The sequence below is a fragment of the Cyprinus carpio genome, chromosome B18, assembly GCF_018340385.1.
Source record: "Cyprinus carpio isolate SPL01 chromosome B18, ASM1834038v1, whole genome shotgun sequence".
Taxonomy (NCBI): domain Eukaryota; kingdom Metazoa; phylum Chordata; class Actinopteri; order Cypriniformes; family Cyprinidae; genus Cyprinus; species Cyprinus carpio.
The window spans coordinates 10934572-10955273 of NC_056614.1; the positions used below are offsets into that span (position 1 = coordinate 10934572).

Here is a 20702-nt window from a genome sequence, read left to right on the forward strand (position 1 = left end):
TTCCAATGCTTTGCCATCTCAGAAAGAACAATCTTCTTCTCCTCCTCAAGTCTCCTTATAGCCATCACAACATCAAAAGCATTCCTCTTGATTTTCAGATCTACAGCGTCTGGGATACAGTCGTGGAAAATAAGTCAATTATAAGTATGATTATTTTTCAAAGAATTTCTGAGATAATCTGGGATAAGGCATAATTATTTTTTTGCTACTGTGAATTAAACAAAATTGTCAACAGATTTGTGTACATACCACCATGTGAAAGTTGCCATGGCCAAACTGTCTCGTCAGAGAGAATGATGTCAAAGGCGATTCTTTCTGTATCTGGAACCATACTGTTGTATTTTTCAACAACAGAGCTAAGAATGGCCTTCTCCTCTCTGATTTTTTGCGCCGGATCCGGGCCCGACCTTTGCTGCCATCGGTGTCTTTGTAAAGGCGCTGGGACCTTCTTTTAATGCTGGCCACCAGCACCTCTATTTATATTGATCACTGCGTCAAGATCGGGCATTCTTTTGGGATGTTGTTGCTGAAAAGAAAAAAAAAAAAGTGTAAACATTTCACATTTTCATGGCAGTAACTGAAACGCTATAATGAAGTCATAAGGATGATCCCTCTTTGCTTTTTTTTTCCCCCTTTATAAAAAAAAACACAGCTCCTAGAGGAAGGACATGCGAGTCTCAATCATTTCATATTTATTAGCGTGTATAGGAAGTATGTAAACAGGGTACCAAAGAAAATTACAACGTAGCCAAGATGGGATCCACTAACTGCAAGAAATGTCCAAACTTCTGGACTGTGCACCATTCAGGTACTTTCAGGGTACTTTGTTTTGACATAATTTCCAGTGTGTATAGTGTATAGTACATACTAAAATTTGGCATTTTTATTGCATAAGTACATGACCAAAAAAACAGTGTATGTATGATTTCATTTTAAAACAATAATTACTTGCAGAAGCATGTCTCCCATTATTCTGCAGAACTGAGACATTGAAGTAATAGTATAACTCTCACCTTCTGCCCACTCCTTAATATCAGTGACCCAGCCCTCAACTTCAACCTGTGTCACTGCCAGCTGGATTCTCATGCTTTCCAGGTCCTGAAGTTGGCTTTCCAGACGTTTTGTGGCCTTCAAATAACAAAAAAAAAGGAAACGAAAGTAGAAAAATGTTATACCTACAAAAATATACAATAGAAGGTATTTACAATATAAGAAAATAACAATACTCATCTCTACCTTCTGATATCGGCAGGCAAGTGAAGTAGCCAAGTTATTAAACTTTTGCTGATTCCAGCGCATGGCCATCAATGTAAGCATGTCAGTATGTCCTACAAAAAAAATAAAATAAAAAATAAAATAAAATAAAAAAACACAACACCACATGTCCCTCACCGGCTACAATTTTCTTGTAACACTTTCAGTCTAGTGCAGTGTGTGGTTACCTTACCTGCTTTGGACATGTGCTTCGTGGTCACAGCAATCCTAGAGAGGAAGGCGTTACACTGCTCAACCTCCTCGCCAAGTGTCAATCCGGCCCCTTGCTGGTAAGCTCCACTCCATTTAACCTATTGAAGAAAATACTTAAAAGCTGCCAACATTCCTTTGCAGGTGTTTAGGGACAGTCAATGACATTGTAATGTTTTCTTACCTCGCATTTAAAATCATGGGCTTTGGCATGAAACACTGAGAGGAATGGTTTCATGCTCAGAAGGTGCTGGAGCTCCGGGCAGCTTTTTGTGACTTTGTTGAGGTAAGGCCAGTACTTGCAGGTTACATCCATGGCAAAAAAGCTTATTGGCGTATTTGCCAGCTTGTTCTGCAGGTAGAGGGGATAAGCATATATTTCTCCCCTGAACATGTTGAGAGCGGTGAGAAAAACTCCATGTCGACAGACTGCAAGCTCAAGTCCCTCCTCATCAATTTTACTTGAGGATTTCTGAGACGTTTCCCTTGCAGCTGACCACTCCCCTCCACAGACACCTCTTCCAGAGACCTACAAAATGGAAAAAGGTTGTTAAAAAAAGTAAGGAATCACCCAAACAATGTCAAGATGTTATTGGTGTTTTTTTTTTTAAGAAATATTATAAAACAAGTTTACATGGTTGGTGGTAGAATGAATGTAATCCACAAATCTCTCTACTTCATCATCTTTTGCAATGAAGATGCCATCAAATAAGGCTTTTTCTTCAGATCTAAATGAAAGAAAGATACACATTGACCTTCAATATGACACAGCCAAGGTTACTTTAACAACACTGCAAATTACACACATTTTGAAAGTACCTTGCTGCATTCTTAAAGCGGTAGTGCTTGCGATTTCCATCCACAGAAACAGCAAGCATGTCTGGGGTGCATGCAGGGCAGACAAAATGCTCCTCCCTGCAGATCTTATCCACCTCAAATCTAACAGCCTCCCACTCCAAAAAACTTTTTCTGAAGCTGTCTGCTGTGATCTTCCCAATCTGTTTCAGAACAATAAAACATGCCAACATAATTCACAGTAAACTAAAGGCAGTAAGGTCAAAGGTGACGCCAAATCCTCCACCATCGAGCCTCCAAAGGCAGCTGCTCAGCCCAGTGCATCATTGGAAATCTTTTGGCTCTCTGTATGTCATGGACAGAAAACATCACAACCAAAAAATTTTTACATTTAGTGTACGAATTTAGATTTTTTTACAGAGCGGTAGTTTTTTACACAAAAATTTGGAATATTAGATGACGTTCTGTCAATGTATCGTGTATAGCTAAATCACTGTGTTTTGATATCATCAGCATGCTCCAATTATAATAATCAATGTGTTGATAATGTCACCATAGTCATTCTACAATACACGTTAATACTAGTACTAGTTGTTAGTGATTCCCACCACTAATACTCACACGGCCAAAGCGGAGAGTTCGTTGATCAAGCATTCTTAAAAATGCTTGGCATGACAGTCCTGGTGCTGCCATCTTCAACTCTTCATATGAATAAAACACATCTGTAGAGTACACTGTGGAAAAGTGAAGGGTAGCAGGCCAGTAGTCATTACGGACTAAGTCATCCACTCCAGGGCTCCATGTGGTTTTGCATGCCTCGCATTTCATCTCAGGCATACTGAGATCATATCGTCCTGGAAAAATCAAGAACACATTGTATTATGCACAACTCTGACAAATTCATTGGGAACTAGAGGTCCCTCCCGCATGTCCCGACACAAAAGACTGCAGCGCGGGACAGGTTTTGAAAGCTCTATGCGGGACTGGCCGGGATGAGACAGGTGTGTTTGCTGGTGCGGGAGAAACAGATGATTCACTGCATTTCCGCAAATTAAATATTTGTGTAAAACAACATACACAAATGAGAAAGTAGTGCATGTAATTATAGTTCAGCTGGATGATATGTTAGGCAGCAATAAAAAAAAGAAGGTGTTTAAGCAGTCTAACTGACAATGTTGTTTACGTGGTTTCAATTCTTTCCCGCTGCTCTATCTGAAACTTGAAATTGAAAGCATGACAGAAGAAGTGGACACCACTGGGCTACTTCAGATGTTCTTGAATTTCTAAAGAAAAGTAGCCTACATTATAATCACCCATATAGTACAGTCATAACCAAGAAACTTAAAATCAGACATCTGGCAGTCTTTCTCAGTTGTCAAATGCATCTTTCGTGAAATAATGCAAAACTGAACATCCCTCCTGCCTATCCTGTGGTCTTTCACAGGCGGGAGATGCACATACGGTTATCGATGCGGATGGGAGTGGGACTAAAACAACACATTGCAGAACGGGACCGAATATTGCAGGAAAGGGGGGGGGGGGGGGGGATGGGTGCAGGACTGAAAATCCTGCCCAGCGCAGACCACTATAGGGAACGTTTGAATAGAAATAGATAAGCAGTTTTTTTTTTATTCAAATAGGACAATGGAAAGTGTCAGGAAGCAAGTGGGAGAGCCCTATGGGGTGGAATCAGGTTAAAGTCCAACCCAGGTCCCTATGGGCACTTTGCCCAGAATGTGATATGGACACTAGAGCCACTTGATCTGGAATGTTCCCTTAATTTCATCTTATTCTTACCATTCATTGTAACCACAGCAACAACTTTTCCTGTGTTGACACTCAACGATCCTGGAGAACAACTACATATTTTTTTGGGCATCTCCAACGGCACAATACACACTGAAAGACACATCATATGCAGGGATTAAAGACATGCATCGTACTATGTACTAACTCGGAAGTATTCTGTAATCATTTTTTTTAATAAATGATTTGAAAAGCTTTAAAGATAAAGTGTGTTTCAGAGAAAGTACTCAAAAGATTCCTGAGAGGCCTATTATACTGTAAAGTTATTTAAATAAACTGAGAATGGGACTAGGGCTGCACAATATATAATTGCGCTTTTTCTGACAGATAAAGTGATTACCATTTCCAATATGATTTTTGAATGTGAATGATTTGATTTAGTTCAATATTCCAAATGTGTCTTTAATTTGTGCCACCTCTGATAGGTAAGCACAGCCAGTGTACAAGACTAACACCCACTGACTGACTGAAGTTCGCCAATCAGAATTTTTGTACCCTTTACGCACTACGTAGACCCACCAACCAGAAGTTGCACAGTCAAGGAGGATGACGTGAATATAAAAGTCAAATGTCACAAATGTACCTAAGCATGATTATTTGCAGATTTTACCATTAGGCAGTTGCGTTGGATCATATTGCAATTGTGATTGCATTAATTGTGCAGCCCCAAATGGGACACTCAAAAAAAAAGAAAGAAAAAAAAAGAAATACACCTTACCACACTGGGAAAGAGCCCTCTCCACGACACAGGTTGTTGGAGGCAATGGCTGAAAGAATCCAGCTATTGTTGCATCCCTGTTGTGGAATACGTGGTTTCGGTGTATACTGACATCACAATCAGCACAGAAAAATGGTTGTGGTCTGCAGTCACGACAACGGACAGCAGCTGGACTGATGCCACATTGTTGGCAGATCTGAGTTGTCACATTTTGTTGTGCTACCATGGTATTCACCAGACAGGCTCTTTCTTTCTCCCACCTCTCTGAGAGGAGACTTTTTCGAGTAGACCAGTCTGAAGAGGCCCGTGGTGGTGCTGGTGCCGTTTCCTGATCATCCAAGTCATCACCCTGTGAGTGGTTTAGCTCTTCAAGGAAAGTCTCTGTTAAAATAGTACATCATATTTAAAAAAAATAATTTCTACACTATCAAAGTATGTAACATGGATGTTGTCGGTTATCCTGTTGCAAAAACATGTAATTTACATTCTAATTATTAGAATCTGTAAACAAAATGAACTGATAGCGACAAAAAAAGAACATACCAACAGTGTCAGGAGGACAGTAGTTGGTTAGCTCAACGCTGCTGTCCAACATTCTAGGATGAGCACCAGCCTTACGACTGTAGCTGTGACTAGCTGTAGCAGAAAATAAAACCTAAATCAACCTTTACAGCATTACAATTCCAAAGATTTTGACAAGCTCATTTTATTCCACACAATGATACAAAACTTTTATTAGCCCAATTACGTTGTCTATACCCCTTTGGTGAGTATGTCATAAAAACTGCATATCTCATACCAGACACATGACTGATTCATGTATTCAATCCCAAGAGGTAAAACATTCTACATCTCCATTTTAGATATATGTGAACAATCACAGGAGTTCTCCTTTAAGTAATATAACTGAAAAATAAAACTGACCCATTTGGTTTCGGGATGACCTTGGTCTGTCATAGACAACATTTTCCATCACTGTCTCTCTTCAACCACCTGACAGGTTGATGGCTGGTGGATGGTGCTGCCTCCTGTTCTCCCGACATCTTATTAATGAAATCATCTGGAGTTCATAATTTAATTCAGAATGTTCAACAAGCTCATCAAGCTCATCAAGGACCTGTTCGAAATTGGAATGGTCACTCATGACGAACAAGGACAAACAAAACAACACTAAAGGGATAGGGGGAAGAGCAAATGAGCAAGAACCACGGAGAACTAGACGGACTAACAACAATTAAATAGACAAACGTGGCTCTTAAAAGTGCCTTTGTTTTTGCTTTTTAATGAAACAGAAGTTTTAAAATAAATGATGAAGGAACAAGGGGACCTGTTGAGAGAAGGGAAAGATAATACATTCAGATTTGAAGATCATGCTACATACAAATACATATATACTGAAAAACTGAAAGGTTTAAGAACTTGAGAAAATGTTGGTCAAGTTTGCCCATGGTTTGGGATGTGGCGGGGAGGTCTGTGGGTGCTTATAGTATTAGGCCAGAATACTGTAGGGCTGGGTGTTGCCTGAAAACTCACAATACAATAGCTCAAAAGGGATGGACTGATCTTTACAATCATGGCTGATATTGATACCAACCATTCAAAATGCCAGTTTGGCTGATAATCAGTGCCATTTTTTTTAATATGTTTTATAAGTTATTAATTCTACTTTTGTACTAACAAGGAAAAATATTTCTTTAACTGGTTTATTTCCTTTTCCCTGTGATAATTTTACTGTATATAAATGGGCACAAAACACTTGGCAAAGAAAGAGCAACGACATACAACCACAAGAAGAATCCCAACGCAGAAATACATTATAGCTGATGTCTCATTATGAAAATCTTACATTCTCTTATGATTGTACCTTACATGATTATATGCGACAAAAAATTAACTTGAATTCAATTAGCTAACTTTGCTAGCCTGCACATTTGGTACAGAAAGCCATTTTTTTTAGAATGTTTTCCATTATTTATCGTCATAAGATATGGCCACCTTAAAAAATGTAAAGTTCCTAAACACAACTTCTTGTCCTGATTCAACAGTTTTTAATGTGTAAATGTAAGAATAGTATCGATCTTTATTAATTAAGCCTTCTAACATTACTTTACTTACCGAGTGGAAAATCGCAATGGACCTTGGGATCGCCCATACGGTGATGTCAGCGTTATTAATTTAGAGGATTTAATAATAATAATAATAATAATAATAATAAAAAGATTAATTGAACACAATCGTAGCATTTATATGCATTTATTAAAATCAACAAACCTCTGATAAAAATACGTTATCCAGCATGCTATAGTTAAAGCGGTGTCCTACCAATGATAAGAAAACGCTTAAACTGCTTACTTGCACGTGCCTTGGAGCGTTGTTAAACTCACCTTTTAATGCTGTTTTACCTGCAGTCGAGCGTTGCTTTGGTCAAACTCACCTCTGAATGCCGTTTTCCCTGCAGGTGAGCGTTGTTAAACTCATCTCTGAATGCCGTTTTCCCTGCAGGTGAGCGTTGTTAAACTCACCGCTGATGAACGCGCTAAACCTTTGCGGGCGCTTTGATATCAGATTGCGAGGCTTTTTAAACATCAAAAACCCGCCATTTGGGGGCCGCCATTTGACTCACCTTGGCATAGATCATTTTTTGTAACCTGTTCCTTTTTATTTTTATTTATTGTAGTCTAGATCCATACGAGGCAGACAATGGGTTGTGGTGTGCTGAAACAAGACGTCAAATTTCAACGCTGTTTAGTTCCATAGAAGTCTATCGGACTACCCCCCACGTTGAAAAAAGACGTCAAAGGTATACCCAGTGCGTCAAAAAAAGTGACGCCAGATCCCTTGACCATGCGTCAGACATTTGACGAGTAGCGAGTGAGACTGTGTTGCTTTTTGTGTTGTTAGTGTGAATGTGTTGTGTTGTTAAGCTCTAAGGTATAATTTGTTGTGATAATTATTTAAATCAGTTTGGGCATATGAGGACATAAATAAGGTTAAACTACTGCATGTCCGCAAGAAATTACCAACTGATTACCAGCACACAACTACCGATCCGCGACGTTGCCACGACGTCGCAGTTACTTACTGGCAACGTCACAAAGTTATGTTGTGGCGACGTATACGCACCTTTCACTTTTCCGTCGCCACGACGAAACTTTGGTCACCAGATTACGTTGCAGTTACGTAACAGTTACGTAATGTTGTGAGCTGGGTTCTTCTCTCGTGATCTCTACATAATTGAACATTGTAAAAATTATTTGTGAATGGAAAAACTACCAAAGAAGATGAATGGTACAAATAGTTTACATGAATTTGTAAAACATCACAAATATTAGACTATTATAAAGAAATGTTTTATATAAAATCATATTTTATTCATACATCTCAAACTCAAACATGCTAAATGAAAGATTATATATCTTTTATTTTTTCATTTTAAGTTTTCTGTTTAAACTATTTTTGGAACAGTTTTAAAATATACAGTACATGTTAATTAGCACATGTAAGCAAAACATGTAAAACTATATATAAGCTATATCAGGTGTGAAAGTTGACACATTAAAATAACAATGTCTCATAAATTAAACTGTTGGCATGAGAGCTGTGTGTGCATCTCAGAGGGCTTTTGATGGTACTTTACCCATTAAATGTTTTTTGGTATTCTGCTCTGGTCTAAAAACTATAATGAAACACTTAGGAGCGAAAATACAAAGAATCAGACCAAAGCTTGAAGCTAAAATGGCAAATATCTCCACAGCTACAGTGAATTTCCCTGGAGAGCTAACATAAGCTGGAACAAATGTGATCCATACAGCACAGAATATGAGCATACTGAATGTGATGAACTTAGCCTCATTGAAGTTATCAGGCAGCTTTCGGGCAAGAAAAGCTAAAACAAAGCAAAGGAAAGCTAAGAGGCCAATATAACCCAGTACAGCCCAGAAACCTATAGCTGATCCTAAACCACATTCTAGAATTATCTTTTCTTTGTAGTGTTGCATATTGTTGTAAGGAAAAGGGGGGGATATTGTTAACCAAAGCACACATATAAGTACCTGTACAAGAGTGAAGCCCAAAACACTGAGTCTCTGTTGAGGAGGTCCAAACCATTTCATAACATTACTTCCTGGAAGTGTTGCCCTGAATGCCATTAACACCACAATTGTTTTCCCCAAAACACAGGAGATACAGAGGACAAACGTGATTCCAAATGCTGTGTGGCGCAACATACAGGACCACTCAGTGGGCCGACCAATGAAAGTAAGTGAACAGAGAAAACACAGAGCCAGTGAGAAAAGCAGTAGGAAGCTCAGCTCTGAGTTGTTGGCTTTTACTATCGGAGAGGTCCTGTTTCTGTAGAACACTAAAGCCATGCTCAAAGCTACCAAAGCTCCGGCTACAGAGAAAACAGTGAGGATGATACCGAGGATCTCATCCCAGGAGAGAAACTCCACTGTTTTTGGAAGACATTTGTCCTTCTCCTTGTTAGGCCAGTATTCAGGATGGCATGGATAGCAATCTACAGAATCTGAAAAATTGAATTAATAGCTAAATTACACATCAACGTTTTAGCCCTGTGATGGATTGTGAAAATGGAAAATTGATTGATAAATGGCTTGGTGGAGCAGGGTTGCTTTAAGCCTGAAAAAAAAAAAAAAAAAAAACGCACCTGTCTCATTGCTGATCTCTCCTTCAGCACACTTAATGCAGTCATAACAGCAGACAGGTCTTCCTTTCTGTGCAGCCTTCCTAGTGCCAGGTGGACAGCTATCACTGCACACAGACACAGGCACCTGCAGGTAACAAGTACACACATGACTCACAGATATTCACTGATAGAAACATAACAAAATATTTTATACCGTTTCTTTGCCACCGTTCCAAATAATAGCTCTACTCAGGCTGAATTCTTGGCCTTTAGGCTGGGATGCATCATAATGGCCCACTGTCACAAAATCAATTGAACCGTCTTCCTGAAGCTGCCAATTCACAAGTTCATAGGTTGCCACAGGGTCTCCATTGGCGTCAAACGAAATATGATAATTATTTTGAGTGAAGTTTACTTGCTTAAGCTTATCAAAAACCTGCAGGAGGGACAAACAAAATCCAGATGGAGTTGTGTGTGTGTACATACGTATGTAGCCTATATATATATATATATATATATATATATATATATATATATATATATATATATATATATATATATATATATATATATATATATATATATATATATATATATGTATGTATGTATGTATGTATGTATATATGTATGTATATATATATTATAATATATATATATATATATATATAAAACAAACTCATACACACACACACAAAGGCACATAGAAGAAACGTTTAATTAGATTAAACGTATATCTCTCTTTGTTGAACGTAATTTAAAAGTCAGTTTGAGTACAACAAGAGAAATGTACCTGCCGCGGTTCAACTTTTACGTTTTTGACACAATGTTTTTTGTTACAGACAATAGCATCGAGGGCATGCGCTATAGCGTATGTGGCTTTGTACACCATGTTAGTGATCCTCAACTGGGACGTGTCTGTGTACGGGTTCTGTAAAGCGCGCAGGTCCTCCGTGCCATCACATGCTGGCATACCAGTAGAAGAACCTGTCTGCCGGTTTAGACTACAGCTGAATGAACTTTCCCAAAATTCTGTCAGCAGGGGAAAATTAAGTGCTTGTTGTAGAGACAGGTCAAGTAGAAAATTACGAAAACCAGGGATAACAGACCGCGGGATTCCAAAGCCTACAGCACCGATACACAAATTAAAACGCAGCATTTCTGGGTCTGTAACCCACGCCTCGCTGCCAATCCACTGCATCGGGGGAGGAGGCTGCTGGCTCAACTCTTCTAAAAGGATTCTCATATCACCTGAGGCCAGGAAAGCAACTATTATACGAGCCATTGATCTGCGAATGACATCCGCGACTCTTTTCAGTTTGCTGCGTGGCTGGGTCCTGTAATAGGCCTCAGAATACTCCACACAGATTCCCTCCTGCTCTGCAGCTTTCAGGAATGATGCCATGCCATTGTTCCCGTAGTCTGAATCACTGCGCACAGCCCCGATCCACGTCCATCCGAAGTGCTTGACCATCCGTGCCAGTGCTGCCGCTTGATGGTGATCGCTGGGGATGGTCCTGAAAAAAGTAGGATACTGCCGCTTGTCACTGAGACACGCGCACGTTGCGTAATGGCTCACCTATTGTGCACCGTGAAAAGAAAGGGGAAAAGTAAGCAACCCATCACAAAACACCAAAGTCTTGTAACTTATACTGTGTAGGTCCAAAAACATCTATCTATCTATCCATATATCTTTGATGAAAAAAAAAAAAACATTCTTCATATTGTGCCCGCACCTGTGGAATTCCAAATGGACCGAGAAGTCTTGAAATGCTTATAGACGGTGTGGAGCCAGATTCTGCGACTACTGCTGTAACAGCTGCAGATTTTGCACAGGAATCAGTGTCGTTAAATATTAGATCTAGTCCGTTGGCAAGCTGAAAGGCTACTTTGACTGCCATTGGCACAGAGGCACAAGAGTCATATATATGATACCCTAAAGTGACGCCAGGTAGGACATCAGAGCTGTTGTTGATCTCCTCAATGGCGAATTCAAAGGCACGAACAAAGCGCATCTCTCTGAAACCCACACTGTTGAAATAGACGGAAATATATTATATTATATAATATATTAAATATACGTAACATAAATACAATTGCATATCCAATTTTCCATAATCATTTCATAAGATTACAAACAACAGATCATTGTAAATTTTCACAAACTTTGAACAGGTTAAATATATGCAGTATCATGCTAAAAATATTTGATCCCTTCCTACATGTATATGCTAACCTCCCACTGCACTCTAGTGGTTGTGGCTGTTTAGTGTAAGTGTGCTTCTCTGTCCTCAGATAGTCATGAATGGAGAAAACCCCCCCAATAACCAAGTCTCCATTCTTGAAGAGTGCAGGGGCCTGCGGGTTGCCTTGCAGGATGCAGGTGCCAAAATGAACTCCACACACAGCAGGACAAAGCCTGGCAATGCAGAGTACTGTTATGAGTGAAACATGCATGTCTCCTGTTGGAACAGCGAACTCCACAAGTTTATCAGGTGAGCATTACACCATGTTTAAATAGCCACTATTGTTTTCTGTGACAATGAATTTGCAAGGGGGAAAAAAACGTAAGAGGGCGTGGTTAATATATTTTAATAGTCAGTTATAATTACAATATTATCATAAGTAAAAAAAAAAAAAAAAAAACACACACAACTTGCTTTCTTCAAAGTCACTCCGCCCCCTATCAATCCGTGGAGAAATGTGTTACATTTCAAATGCATTTTTATATTTATTTCTGGCACTATACTACTTTTTACAAGTTTACAATCTTATTCAATTCTGACAAATAGGTCATATTCTGCACGCTGCATTTTTTGTCCTTAATATTTTTATTCCTGAATTATTATTATCATTATTACTATTATTATTACTTATAAATAGAATGGACGTACTGTCCCAGTAAAGATGTAGAATTGAGTTTGGCCTGTGTTGTACCAAATGGTCTCTCAAAACATTTTGCAGGAAAAGAAGAACATCATTGTAGTGTCCAGTAAATTAATACACTAGCACACACTGCTGAACCATTGTTTGATATCTAATTGTATAATGTCATATTTTGTATGAATGGTAACAATAAGAAATTAACCCTCTTTTTGGGTTCCCTGTTTTATGTTTCTTTTGTTGAAAAACATGGTTCCCTTCATTCCATTTCTTCTAATTTTAGTATTTAATATATAAATATGAAGGTAATTTTGTATTAATTGATTAAATAATTTACATTTGGTTTATTGAAATAAATAATTTGTGAATACACTCTGACATTGTAGTTATATTTTTGCAAATTATGTGGCACTGTTTCAAAAATAATATCAAATAGTATTTTTTACCAGCTAAAAAAAAATGGTTTAAAGTCAGTTATTTCATTTTTTTTTCTGTAGTGTGTCAGTGGGAGATATCCAGTTTGCATTGTTAAACATTAATTTTGTGCAATTAATTGTTATAATCCTGTGCGATTTTTGTTTGCAACAGCCAGTGCTTCACACAGAGATCTGAACTCATCATCATCCAGTCTGTCTGGAATAACATGAAGAAACAGAATCCAGAAGAACTGTGGCAACATCTCCAAATTGCTTGTAGAGACCAATGCCATGAATGAATCTATATAGATATATATATCTTCTTTTATACAATCACTCTGTAAATTGTAAATGTGTTGGGACTGAACAGAACTCCAAACATAATTAGTGTTAAGTTAAAATTAGGAAAGTATGACATTTGACTCCTACTTATAATAAATAAATAAATAAATTTGTGTTGATTTAATGTCTGTTGCTATTTTGGTAATTTAGATATATATTTTATTTTGCATTTTAAGGATTATTTCTATTTCATTCCATTTCTACTGGGCTCATCACATGGTGAATTGTATTATTTGTCTTTTCCCATTAGATGTTGTTTGGTGTTTTTCTGAGGCTTTATTAAAATTATATAAACCTTGGGGGTGAACAAGCAGAAGAGGAGACCGAAACTAGATGCTAAAATGGCAAAAATTTCCACAGCAGTTGTAAATTTACCAGGTGAACTGACATATGCAGGTACAAATGCCAGCCACACTGCACAAAATATAAGCATGCTGAAGGTGATGTATTTGGCCTCATTAAAATTGCCTGGCAACTTCCGGGCCAGAAAAGCCAGAAAAAAACAGACACAAGCCAAAAGGCCAATATATCCCAGCACACACCAGAAGGCCAGATCAGAGCCCACACTGCAATCCAGGATGATCTTGGACTGTTGATATTTAGTGTTTCTATAGGGGAAAGGAGGGGATGTTACAAGCCAGGCGGTACATATGATCACCTGGACCAGAGTGCAGCAGAAGATGATTATTCTCTGCTGTGTGGGGCCCAACCATTTCATTATATTGTTTCCAGGCCGGGTAGCTGTAAAAGCTGCCAACACCACTAAAGTCTTGCCAAGAATGCAGGAGATGCAGAGAGAGAAAGTGATGCTGAAGGCAGTGTGTCGCAGCATGCAGGACCAGGATGTAGGTTCCCCAATAAACACCAAAGCACAAAGAAAACATAGAGTCAGCGATAACAAAATGAAAAAACTGAGTTCTGAGTTATTTATGCGTACTACAGGAGTGTTTCTGTAAAAGAGAAATACAGCAAACACAGCTAAAGTTAGGCACGCCCCAACTAAAGCTATTACTGTTAGGGTCAATCCCATTGCATCATGGGACAGGAATTCAACCACTTTTGGAATACACACTGTTCCATCAGCATTTGACCAGTAATCTTCAGAACAGGCCATACACTCTACTGAATCTAAAGAGAGGGAAAGACTATAAAAATGAGGATGAAGATCACTTTTCATGAGATTTATTGCTGCATTATTGAAGTTGTTCTCCAACCTGTCTTATTACTGATTTTGCCACTGTCACATGATACACAGTCAAAGCAGCACAAAGGGTGGCCACGCCGGACAGCTTTCCTGAATCCTGGAGCACAGCTGTTGCTGCACACAGACACCAGCACCTGCTTAGCCAACAGATCCACATAAATTAGAAATGAATATTAGTTTATATTTCAGGTCAAAAGCAGAAATAATTACTTAACAAGAAACAAACTAGACAACTAACCAGAATGAATTAATGGGCATGTGACATACTTTGACATAGACTGAAAAAAACAAGGATTACTATAGCCTTTTGCGTTTCCTTTCCATAGATAGAACTGCCATCTTCAGATGAGCAATTCTTTATTTAAGACACTTACCTCCATTTGACCCTACAGAACTTCAGAACATGGAATCTCATGTACTGAAATACACTGTGAGAACAGCTTGCCTCAGTCTGATGGCCGGGCCACATGATAGCCTTCTCTTGGATGACCAGTTCTTGGCCAGATTCTTGTGCACCGTCAAACATGCCCACATTAACAAACTCAATATTTCCAGCTGAGCCCCTCTGCCAGTTTATAAGGTCATAAGATGGAATAGAATCGCCTTTCATGTCAAAGTTCACTGTCTCTCCTGAAATAGTGAATGACACCTCTTGGAGATACTGCTGTAACTGTGAAATATTGTGTTAAAGAGATAAAAACAAGACCGTTTGTTTACAATGGTTCAAGTCATAACCTGGTACACAGTTACTTTAACATTAAACATTTAAGCACTGTTTATTTTGAGTACCTGCCATGGGTAGACGTCACGTAAGTTTGCACATGTAGTGTTACTAAATGGCCCTTTTCCAGGTGTACAGTGAATAAGATTATGCAGGGAATAAGCAATGGCATACACTCCTTTATAAACATTATAGGAGATGCGGGGGCTGGAAGTGTTAAAATAGGCAGAGTGCTGCACCCTTAGAGTCTCCTTCCCTGTACAGGAGGTCAGATGATTATTCAAGCTGGAACTGGAGGGGGAGCAGCCATATAAAGCCCCCCACAGCTCATGAACCAGAGGATTTGAGGGGTACCTATCTGGGTTGACTGTTGTGAGATACTCTCTTAACCCAGGGATTTGGCCCTGACGTATACCAAATCCTATGGTCCCTCCCAAGAAAGGGTAATATTCACTTCCTGTGAACACAGAGGCTGTAACCCATGCCTCACTAGCAATCCACTGTATCCCAGTGACATTCTGTTCCATGTAGTCTCTCAAGAAGGGTGTGAGCTCCCCTTCAGCTGAGAACACCACTACCACCCGAGCAGTGGAATGGTTCATGACACGAATGATTTCCAGTGCTCTTTGACGCTCGTATAAGAGAGGAATCATCTCCTGATAAGCAACACATATTCCTGTACCCTCCAGCTCCTTCAGTAAGCCCTGAAGAGCAAAGCGACCATACTCATGATCTCCTCGTACCACTCCTACCCAGGTCCACTTAAAATGCAGCAGGAGTTTTGCAATAGCCTTTACTTGATAGGCATCACTAGGGATGACTCTGAAAAATGTGGGGAATTCTCGTCTGTCACTCAAACAGGCACAGGATGAAAAATAACTGATCTGTCAAGAAAAAAGTAAACAATTCTGTAACAAGAATATGATTTAATCTTAGGTTTTAGTGCACAGGTTTCACTGTCAGTCAATAAGGCTGTTAGACTGATAAGGCTGTCCATTACTGAAGAAAAAAACAAACAAAACAAAAAAACAGACACACACACACACACACACACACACACAGCATAATGCACTTAAAAAAAAAAAAAAAAAAAAATCACTTTAAACTCACCATTGGTATCCCGAAAGGCCTCAAAATTCTTGAAACTACAATAGACTGAGCTGACCCAGATTCTCCGATGATAGCAAGCAGTGGACCAGCACCTTCACACATAGGGCTATTTTCCTCATTTGGCCCATTTAGAACAGCTACTGCTGATCTCTGCCCTGTCAGTGGGTATGCACATGAGTCAAAGATTTTGTAGCCCAGACTGTAGTTAGGCAGGAGATCGGCTCGCTTGTTTATTTCCTCTACAGCAAGTTTCATAGTAAGGGCCCAGCGGAAAGCTCTCGGATCAAATCTACAGATGAAGAAAACAGAGGTAAGGACATAAAGGGCATTCAAACTTAAACAAGCAGCTTTACATATTTCTAGCAAAACACACTTTCAATATGTTTATTTTCAAGATGTTCTCTATGCAGTTCAAAATAAATAAATAAATTCATTAAATCCATTAATTAATCTTTGTTACTCACCCATTACATCTGACTGGCTCTGGTTTGTAAGTACAGTTAAGGTCTGGCATTTCCTGATTGTAGTGCAATGGAAAAATACCACCTATTACATAATCTCCATTTGCCATAAGGCCTGGATCAAAATCATTTTGCAAGACACATTTTGAAGCATGTCCTGGAGTGAGTGCACTAAGATGATGAATCAGAAGCCATGGGAGCAGGACAGTCATGCTCTCTAATGCCTGCATCCCTTAGCATGACTACAATGGGTAAGACACCCTGTTATATATATACCAGACACAGGTATCACTGCATCTCATTATGCATCACAGTCATATGTCATCAGTAGGATTCAAAATACTCATATTTATAAACATGCTTTATTAATATGCTTCCTTTTTACAATACTAGCACAACCCATGGCCATACATATTGTATTCATTAGAAAGACAATAATTTGTTTTAGTGTAATGCAGTGTATGTTAGTTTTAGCATATAAGAATTTATACAGGCTGATTGTTTGCTCTATACACCTATATGAACATATCGCATTACAGTTAACATAACACAGAGCTTTATTAAACTAGTCATGATTTATATATGCTAAATGCTATATGCTAAATGCATATAAATGTAAACTATATTCCTATACTTTTTTTTTTTTTTTTTTTGGTAACACTTTACATTGAGGTTCCCTTCATAAAAGATTTATAAAGGTGTTAATAAATGACTAATAATTCACTTACAAATGCATTATAAATCATTAATAAGCAGTTATAAATGCATTAGTAAAAGGGTGATTTTAATGCAATACCTGCCAAATAGTGAGCCCTTTTTAACTCACGTTATAAATGCTTAACAAATATATTTATTATAACTTATTTCATTCAAAACCAGATTCCTGATTAATTTCACGATGCAGCAAAAATGTATTATTATAGCACGACTGAAGGGTGTTGTATTTATGGTTTTCTCATTTATATCTCATGACTCGTGTCACTTTTCTTACGTTTCTTACCAGAACCTACTCTTTACCTTACCAATGATTCTCCACAAAAGTTCATGATGCCTGTCCACAGCAATGATTAGAAACAGATATATTTTGTTAATCAAGACTAAATTATCATCTTGATTTTTATTTTTGGGGGGAAATAATAAAAACACAATCATGACTTGATGAGATATTAATATTGAAAATTTTAATTCCAATATTACCTGTGAACCTTAATGTAATTAGCCATTTATTAATGATTTATAAACGTTAGTAACTTGTAAAAGTGAACCTTAATGTAAAGTGAACACCTGTGAGCCATTTATTAATGAGTTATAAACATTAGTAACTCGTGAAAGCGAACCTTAATGTAAAGTGATCACCTGTGAACCATTTATTAATGAGCTATAAACGTTAATAACCTGTAAAAGTGAAACTTAATGTAAAGTGAACACCTGTGAACCATTTATTAATGAGTGATAAACGTTAGTAACCTGTAAAAGTGAAACTTAATGTAAAGTGAACACCTGTGGACCATTTATTAATGAGCTATAAACGTTAGCAACCTGTAAAAGTGAACCTTAATGTAAAGTGAACACCTGTGAACCATTTATTAAAGAATTATAAACATTAGTAACCTGTGAAAGCAAACCTTAAAAGTGAACACCTGTGAACCATTTATTAATTAATTTATGAATATAATTAACCTGTGAAAGTGAACTTTAAAGTAAAGTGGACACACTAATCATTTATTAATGCACACACAGAAGTTTTTTTTTTCTTCTCTCAGTTAAATGTATTTTATTGTTGATGCACTATACAGTAAACAAAACTACTTAAACCTCATTACTGAGCATAACTGCACATGAAAAGTGGCTTATACAAATAAACTCACATTCATCAATTCAGAAACACAATAAAGTATTCCATCAAATTATAACTAAGCACCAAAAAAATACATATTTGTATTTTATCTAATTTAACAGTTTTGAGTTGGACGATTCCATTGAAGAAAAGTGAAGCCGCCATTGTCCCAATAGAGTGCGGCCATATTGCGCTGATTTGGCACCAGAGTCTGTGCAGTAGAGAGCGAAGTGGAGCCGTGTCCCGCCCACACTCCCAAAGAGTCAATGCAAACACACACCCCTGACCCTTTATTAAATTAGCCTGACTGGTCCAACTTTTGTCTGTTGATTTTTCGTATAAGAGGCTTGTGTTAAAATAAGGTAATTACAACTTCAATCTCTTCCTGAAGATACCGAAAAAGTCTGTCAGTCTCAGCTGTCAATCATGACGTCACACTTCTGTTTTTATAGCATCACATAACTAACTAAAACCAAACTTATTTTAAAAAACGAAAACCCTAACTAATCAGCATGATAAAATCTACATCAAATGACATAAACCATGTTTGAAAACAAAATATTTAAAGTGAAATTTAATTATTTAGTTTATCCCATGTCTCATTAGATTACATGGTTTATGACTGGGACCAGCTATATGGGGGCGATCAAAATGCGATGGCTACACTTTTGAGGACTAGTGCGGCACACTTGATCCACACTCGCAGTAACATTACCTTCCGTAACCGCCTGCAGAAGCGCCGGAGCGGTTATTTATTTGTATGGTATCAAACAATCATAACAGTGTGAATTCTTCTTCTTTTAAAACGTGACTTTACATCGGATGCTTGCTAGTGCCATTTACAGGCTTTGGTGACACACACGCAACTACAGAAACACAGGCTTTGCTGATGTGATCCATTTTTATTTCCAAAATGTAACCGTGTGTTAAAATAAATAAATACATAAATAAATCACATATTTGCACACCAGAAATTGCATAACAACATAAAATTGACATTAATTTTCACAGAATTCTAATGTTGTTTACACATATTATTATAATATGTAATAATAAATGTATTTATTTAATGTCACATTTAGTTTTGTGTTTGTTTGCTTAGTCATTCTTTTCTATATTACTGCATTCTGTTGTACTTTGTTCCTTTCTCCTTTGGTCTATTATAGTCCTACAGTATAGAGCAGTAGAGTTTTAGTATTTGGTTGTCTGAATTTGTTTTTTATGTGAATGGTTTGTTGTCCTAGCTATTACTATTAGTTACTATTAGCTATTACTACTAATACAAATAATTTCCATTGCATATAATGCATTTTTATTATATTCTTTCAGGATCACATCACCAAAGCCTGTGTGTCTGTAGTTGCCTGTGTGTCATCAAAGTCTGTAAATGGCGCTAGCGAGCATCGATGTAAAGCCACGTTTTCAAATAAGAAGAATATGTCACGCGGTAGGACTGTTCTCATGTGCTCTGAAGCATGCTCTCACATTATGTGTATTAATTTTACTGCTCAGCTAACTGTGAGATGACACTGCAGAGTATTTCAAATTTTTTTATGTGTAATCGCTTTGTTAGTTGAATTAATTTATACATATTTAATATGTATAATTTATATATTAATTAAAACATACAAATAAATAACTGCTCCGACGCTCCAGCGATGGTTCACTCGCGCACATGTAACTTTAACTGCGAGTGTGGATAAACAAATACTGAAGTGGCCGTTATCATGATGTCAAAAAGCAATTACTGATTGCTTATTAATGTGATAATGTTCTGTAACAGTGATTTCAGTCATTGATTTAATTATTTTCTCAAAACTGTTAAATTAGATAAAATAAAAATAGGTGCCTTTAGTGATTTTGCATTTATCAAATATTTTTTGTTGTATAGATTTGATGCTTAGTTATAATGTGAGTTTACTTTTATAAGCCACTTTTTTGTGAAGTTATGCTCAGTAATGTTCCTGTGTGCTGTAAAAGAAAAGATTAATCTTTTTGTTTCAAGATGAAAGTTGTTTACTGATGTAGTGTAACAATACAATTTATTTCATTAGAAAATACTAACTTTTTCTGCGTGTATAATAATAATCAATAAATAAATAAATAATTATTGTGTCCACTTTACATTAAAGTTTACTTTGACTGGTTACTAATGTTTAATACTCATTAATAAATGGTTCACAGTTGTTCACTATACATTAAGGTTCACTTTTATACGTTACTAACGTTTGTAATTAATTGATAAATGGTTCATAGGTGTTCACTTTACATTAAGGTTCACTTTCACAGGTTACTAATGTTTA

The 20702-nt window shown here is 37.5% G+C and overlaps 3 protein-coding genes across 3 annotated transcripts; all 3 read right to left on the reverse strand.

The window, feature by feature from the left end:
- Window positions 1-494: 494 nt before the first annotated feature.
- On the reverse strand, window positions 495-5756 carry LOC109094832. Its single transcript, XM_042743392.1, has 12 exons — window positions 5708-5756; window positions 5327-5419; window positions 4784-5164; window positions 4057-4158; window positions 2881-3113; window positions 2284-2462; window positions 2099-2192; window positions 1649-1993; window positions 1448-1565; window positions 1237-1328; window positions 1014-1128; window positions 495-526 (listed from the first exon to the last, which is right to left on the reverse strand). The coding sequence occupies exons 1-12, from the start codon at window positions 5754-5756 to the stop codon at window positions 495-497; spliced, it is 1833 nt and encodes a 610-aa protein (XP_042599326.1).
- A 2752-nt stretch (window positions 5757-8508) lies between these two features.
- On the reverse strand, window positions 8509-12155 carry LOC109075204 (extracellular calcium-sensing receptor-like). Its single transcript, XM_042743801.1, is given in 7 exon segments — window positions 8509-8736; window positions 8739-9308; window positions 9450-9573; window positions 9643-9864; window positions 10219-11004; window positions 11162-11456; window positions 11662-12155. Coding segments are annotated over 7 exon segments (2310 nt in total). The 5' UTR covers window positions 11883-12155; the 3' UTR covers window positions 8509-8644.
- A 1140-nt stretch (window positions 12156-13295) lies between these two features.
- On the reverse strand, window positions 13296-16792 carry LOC109075203 (extracellular calcium-sensing receptor). Its single transcript, XM_042743796.1, has 6 exons — window positions 16566-16792; window positions 16102-16390; window positions 15060-15875; window positions 14716-14940; window positions 14281-14404; window positions 13296-14194 (listed from the first exon to the last, which is right to left on the reverse strand). The coding sequence occupies exons 1-6, from the start codon at window positions 16790-16792 to the stop codon at window positions 13296-13298; spliced, it is 2580 nt and encodes an 859-aa protein (XP_042599730.1).
- Between the last annotated feature and the right edge of the window lie 3910 nt (window positions 16793-20702).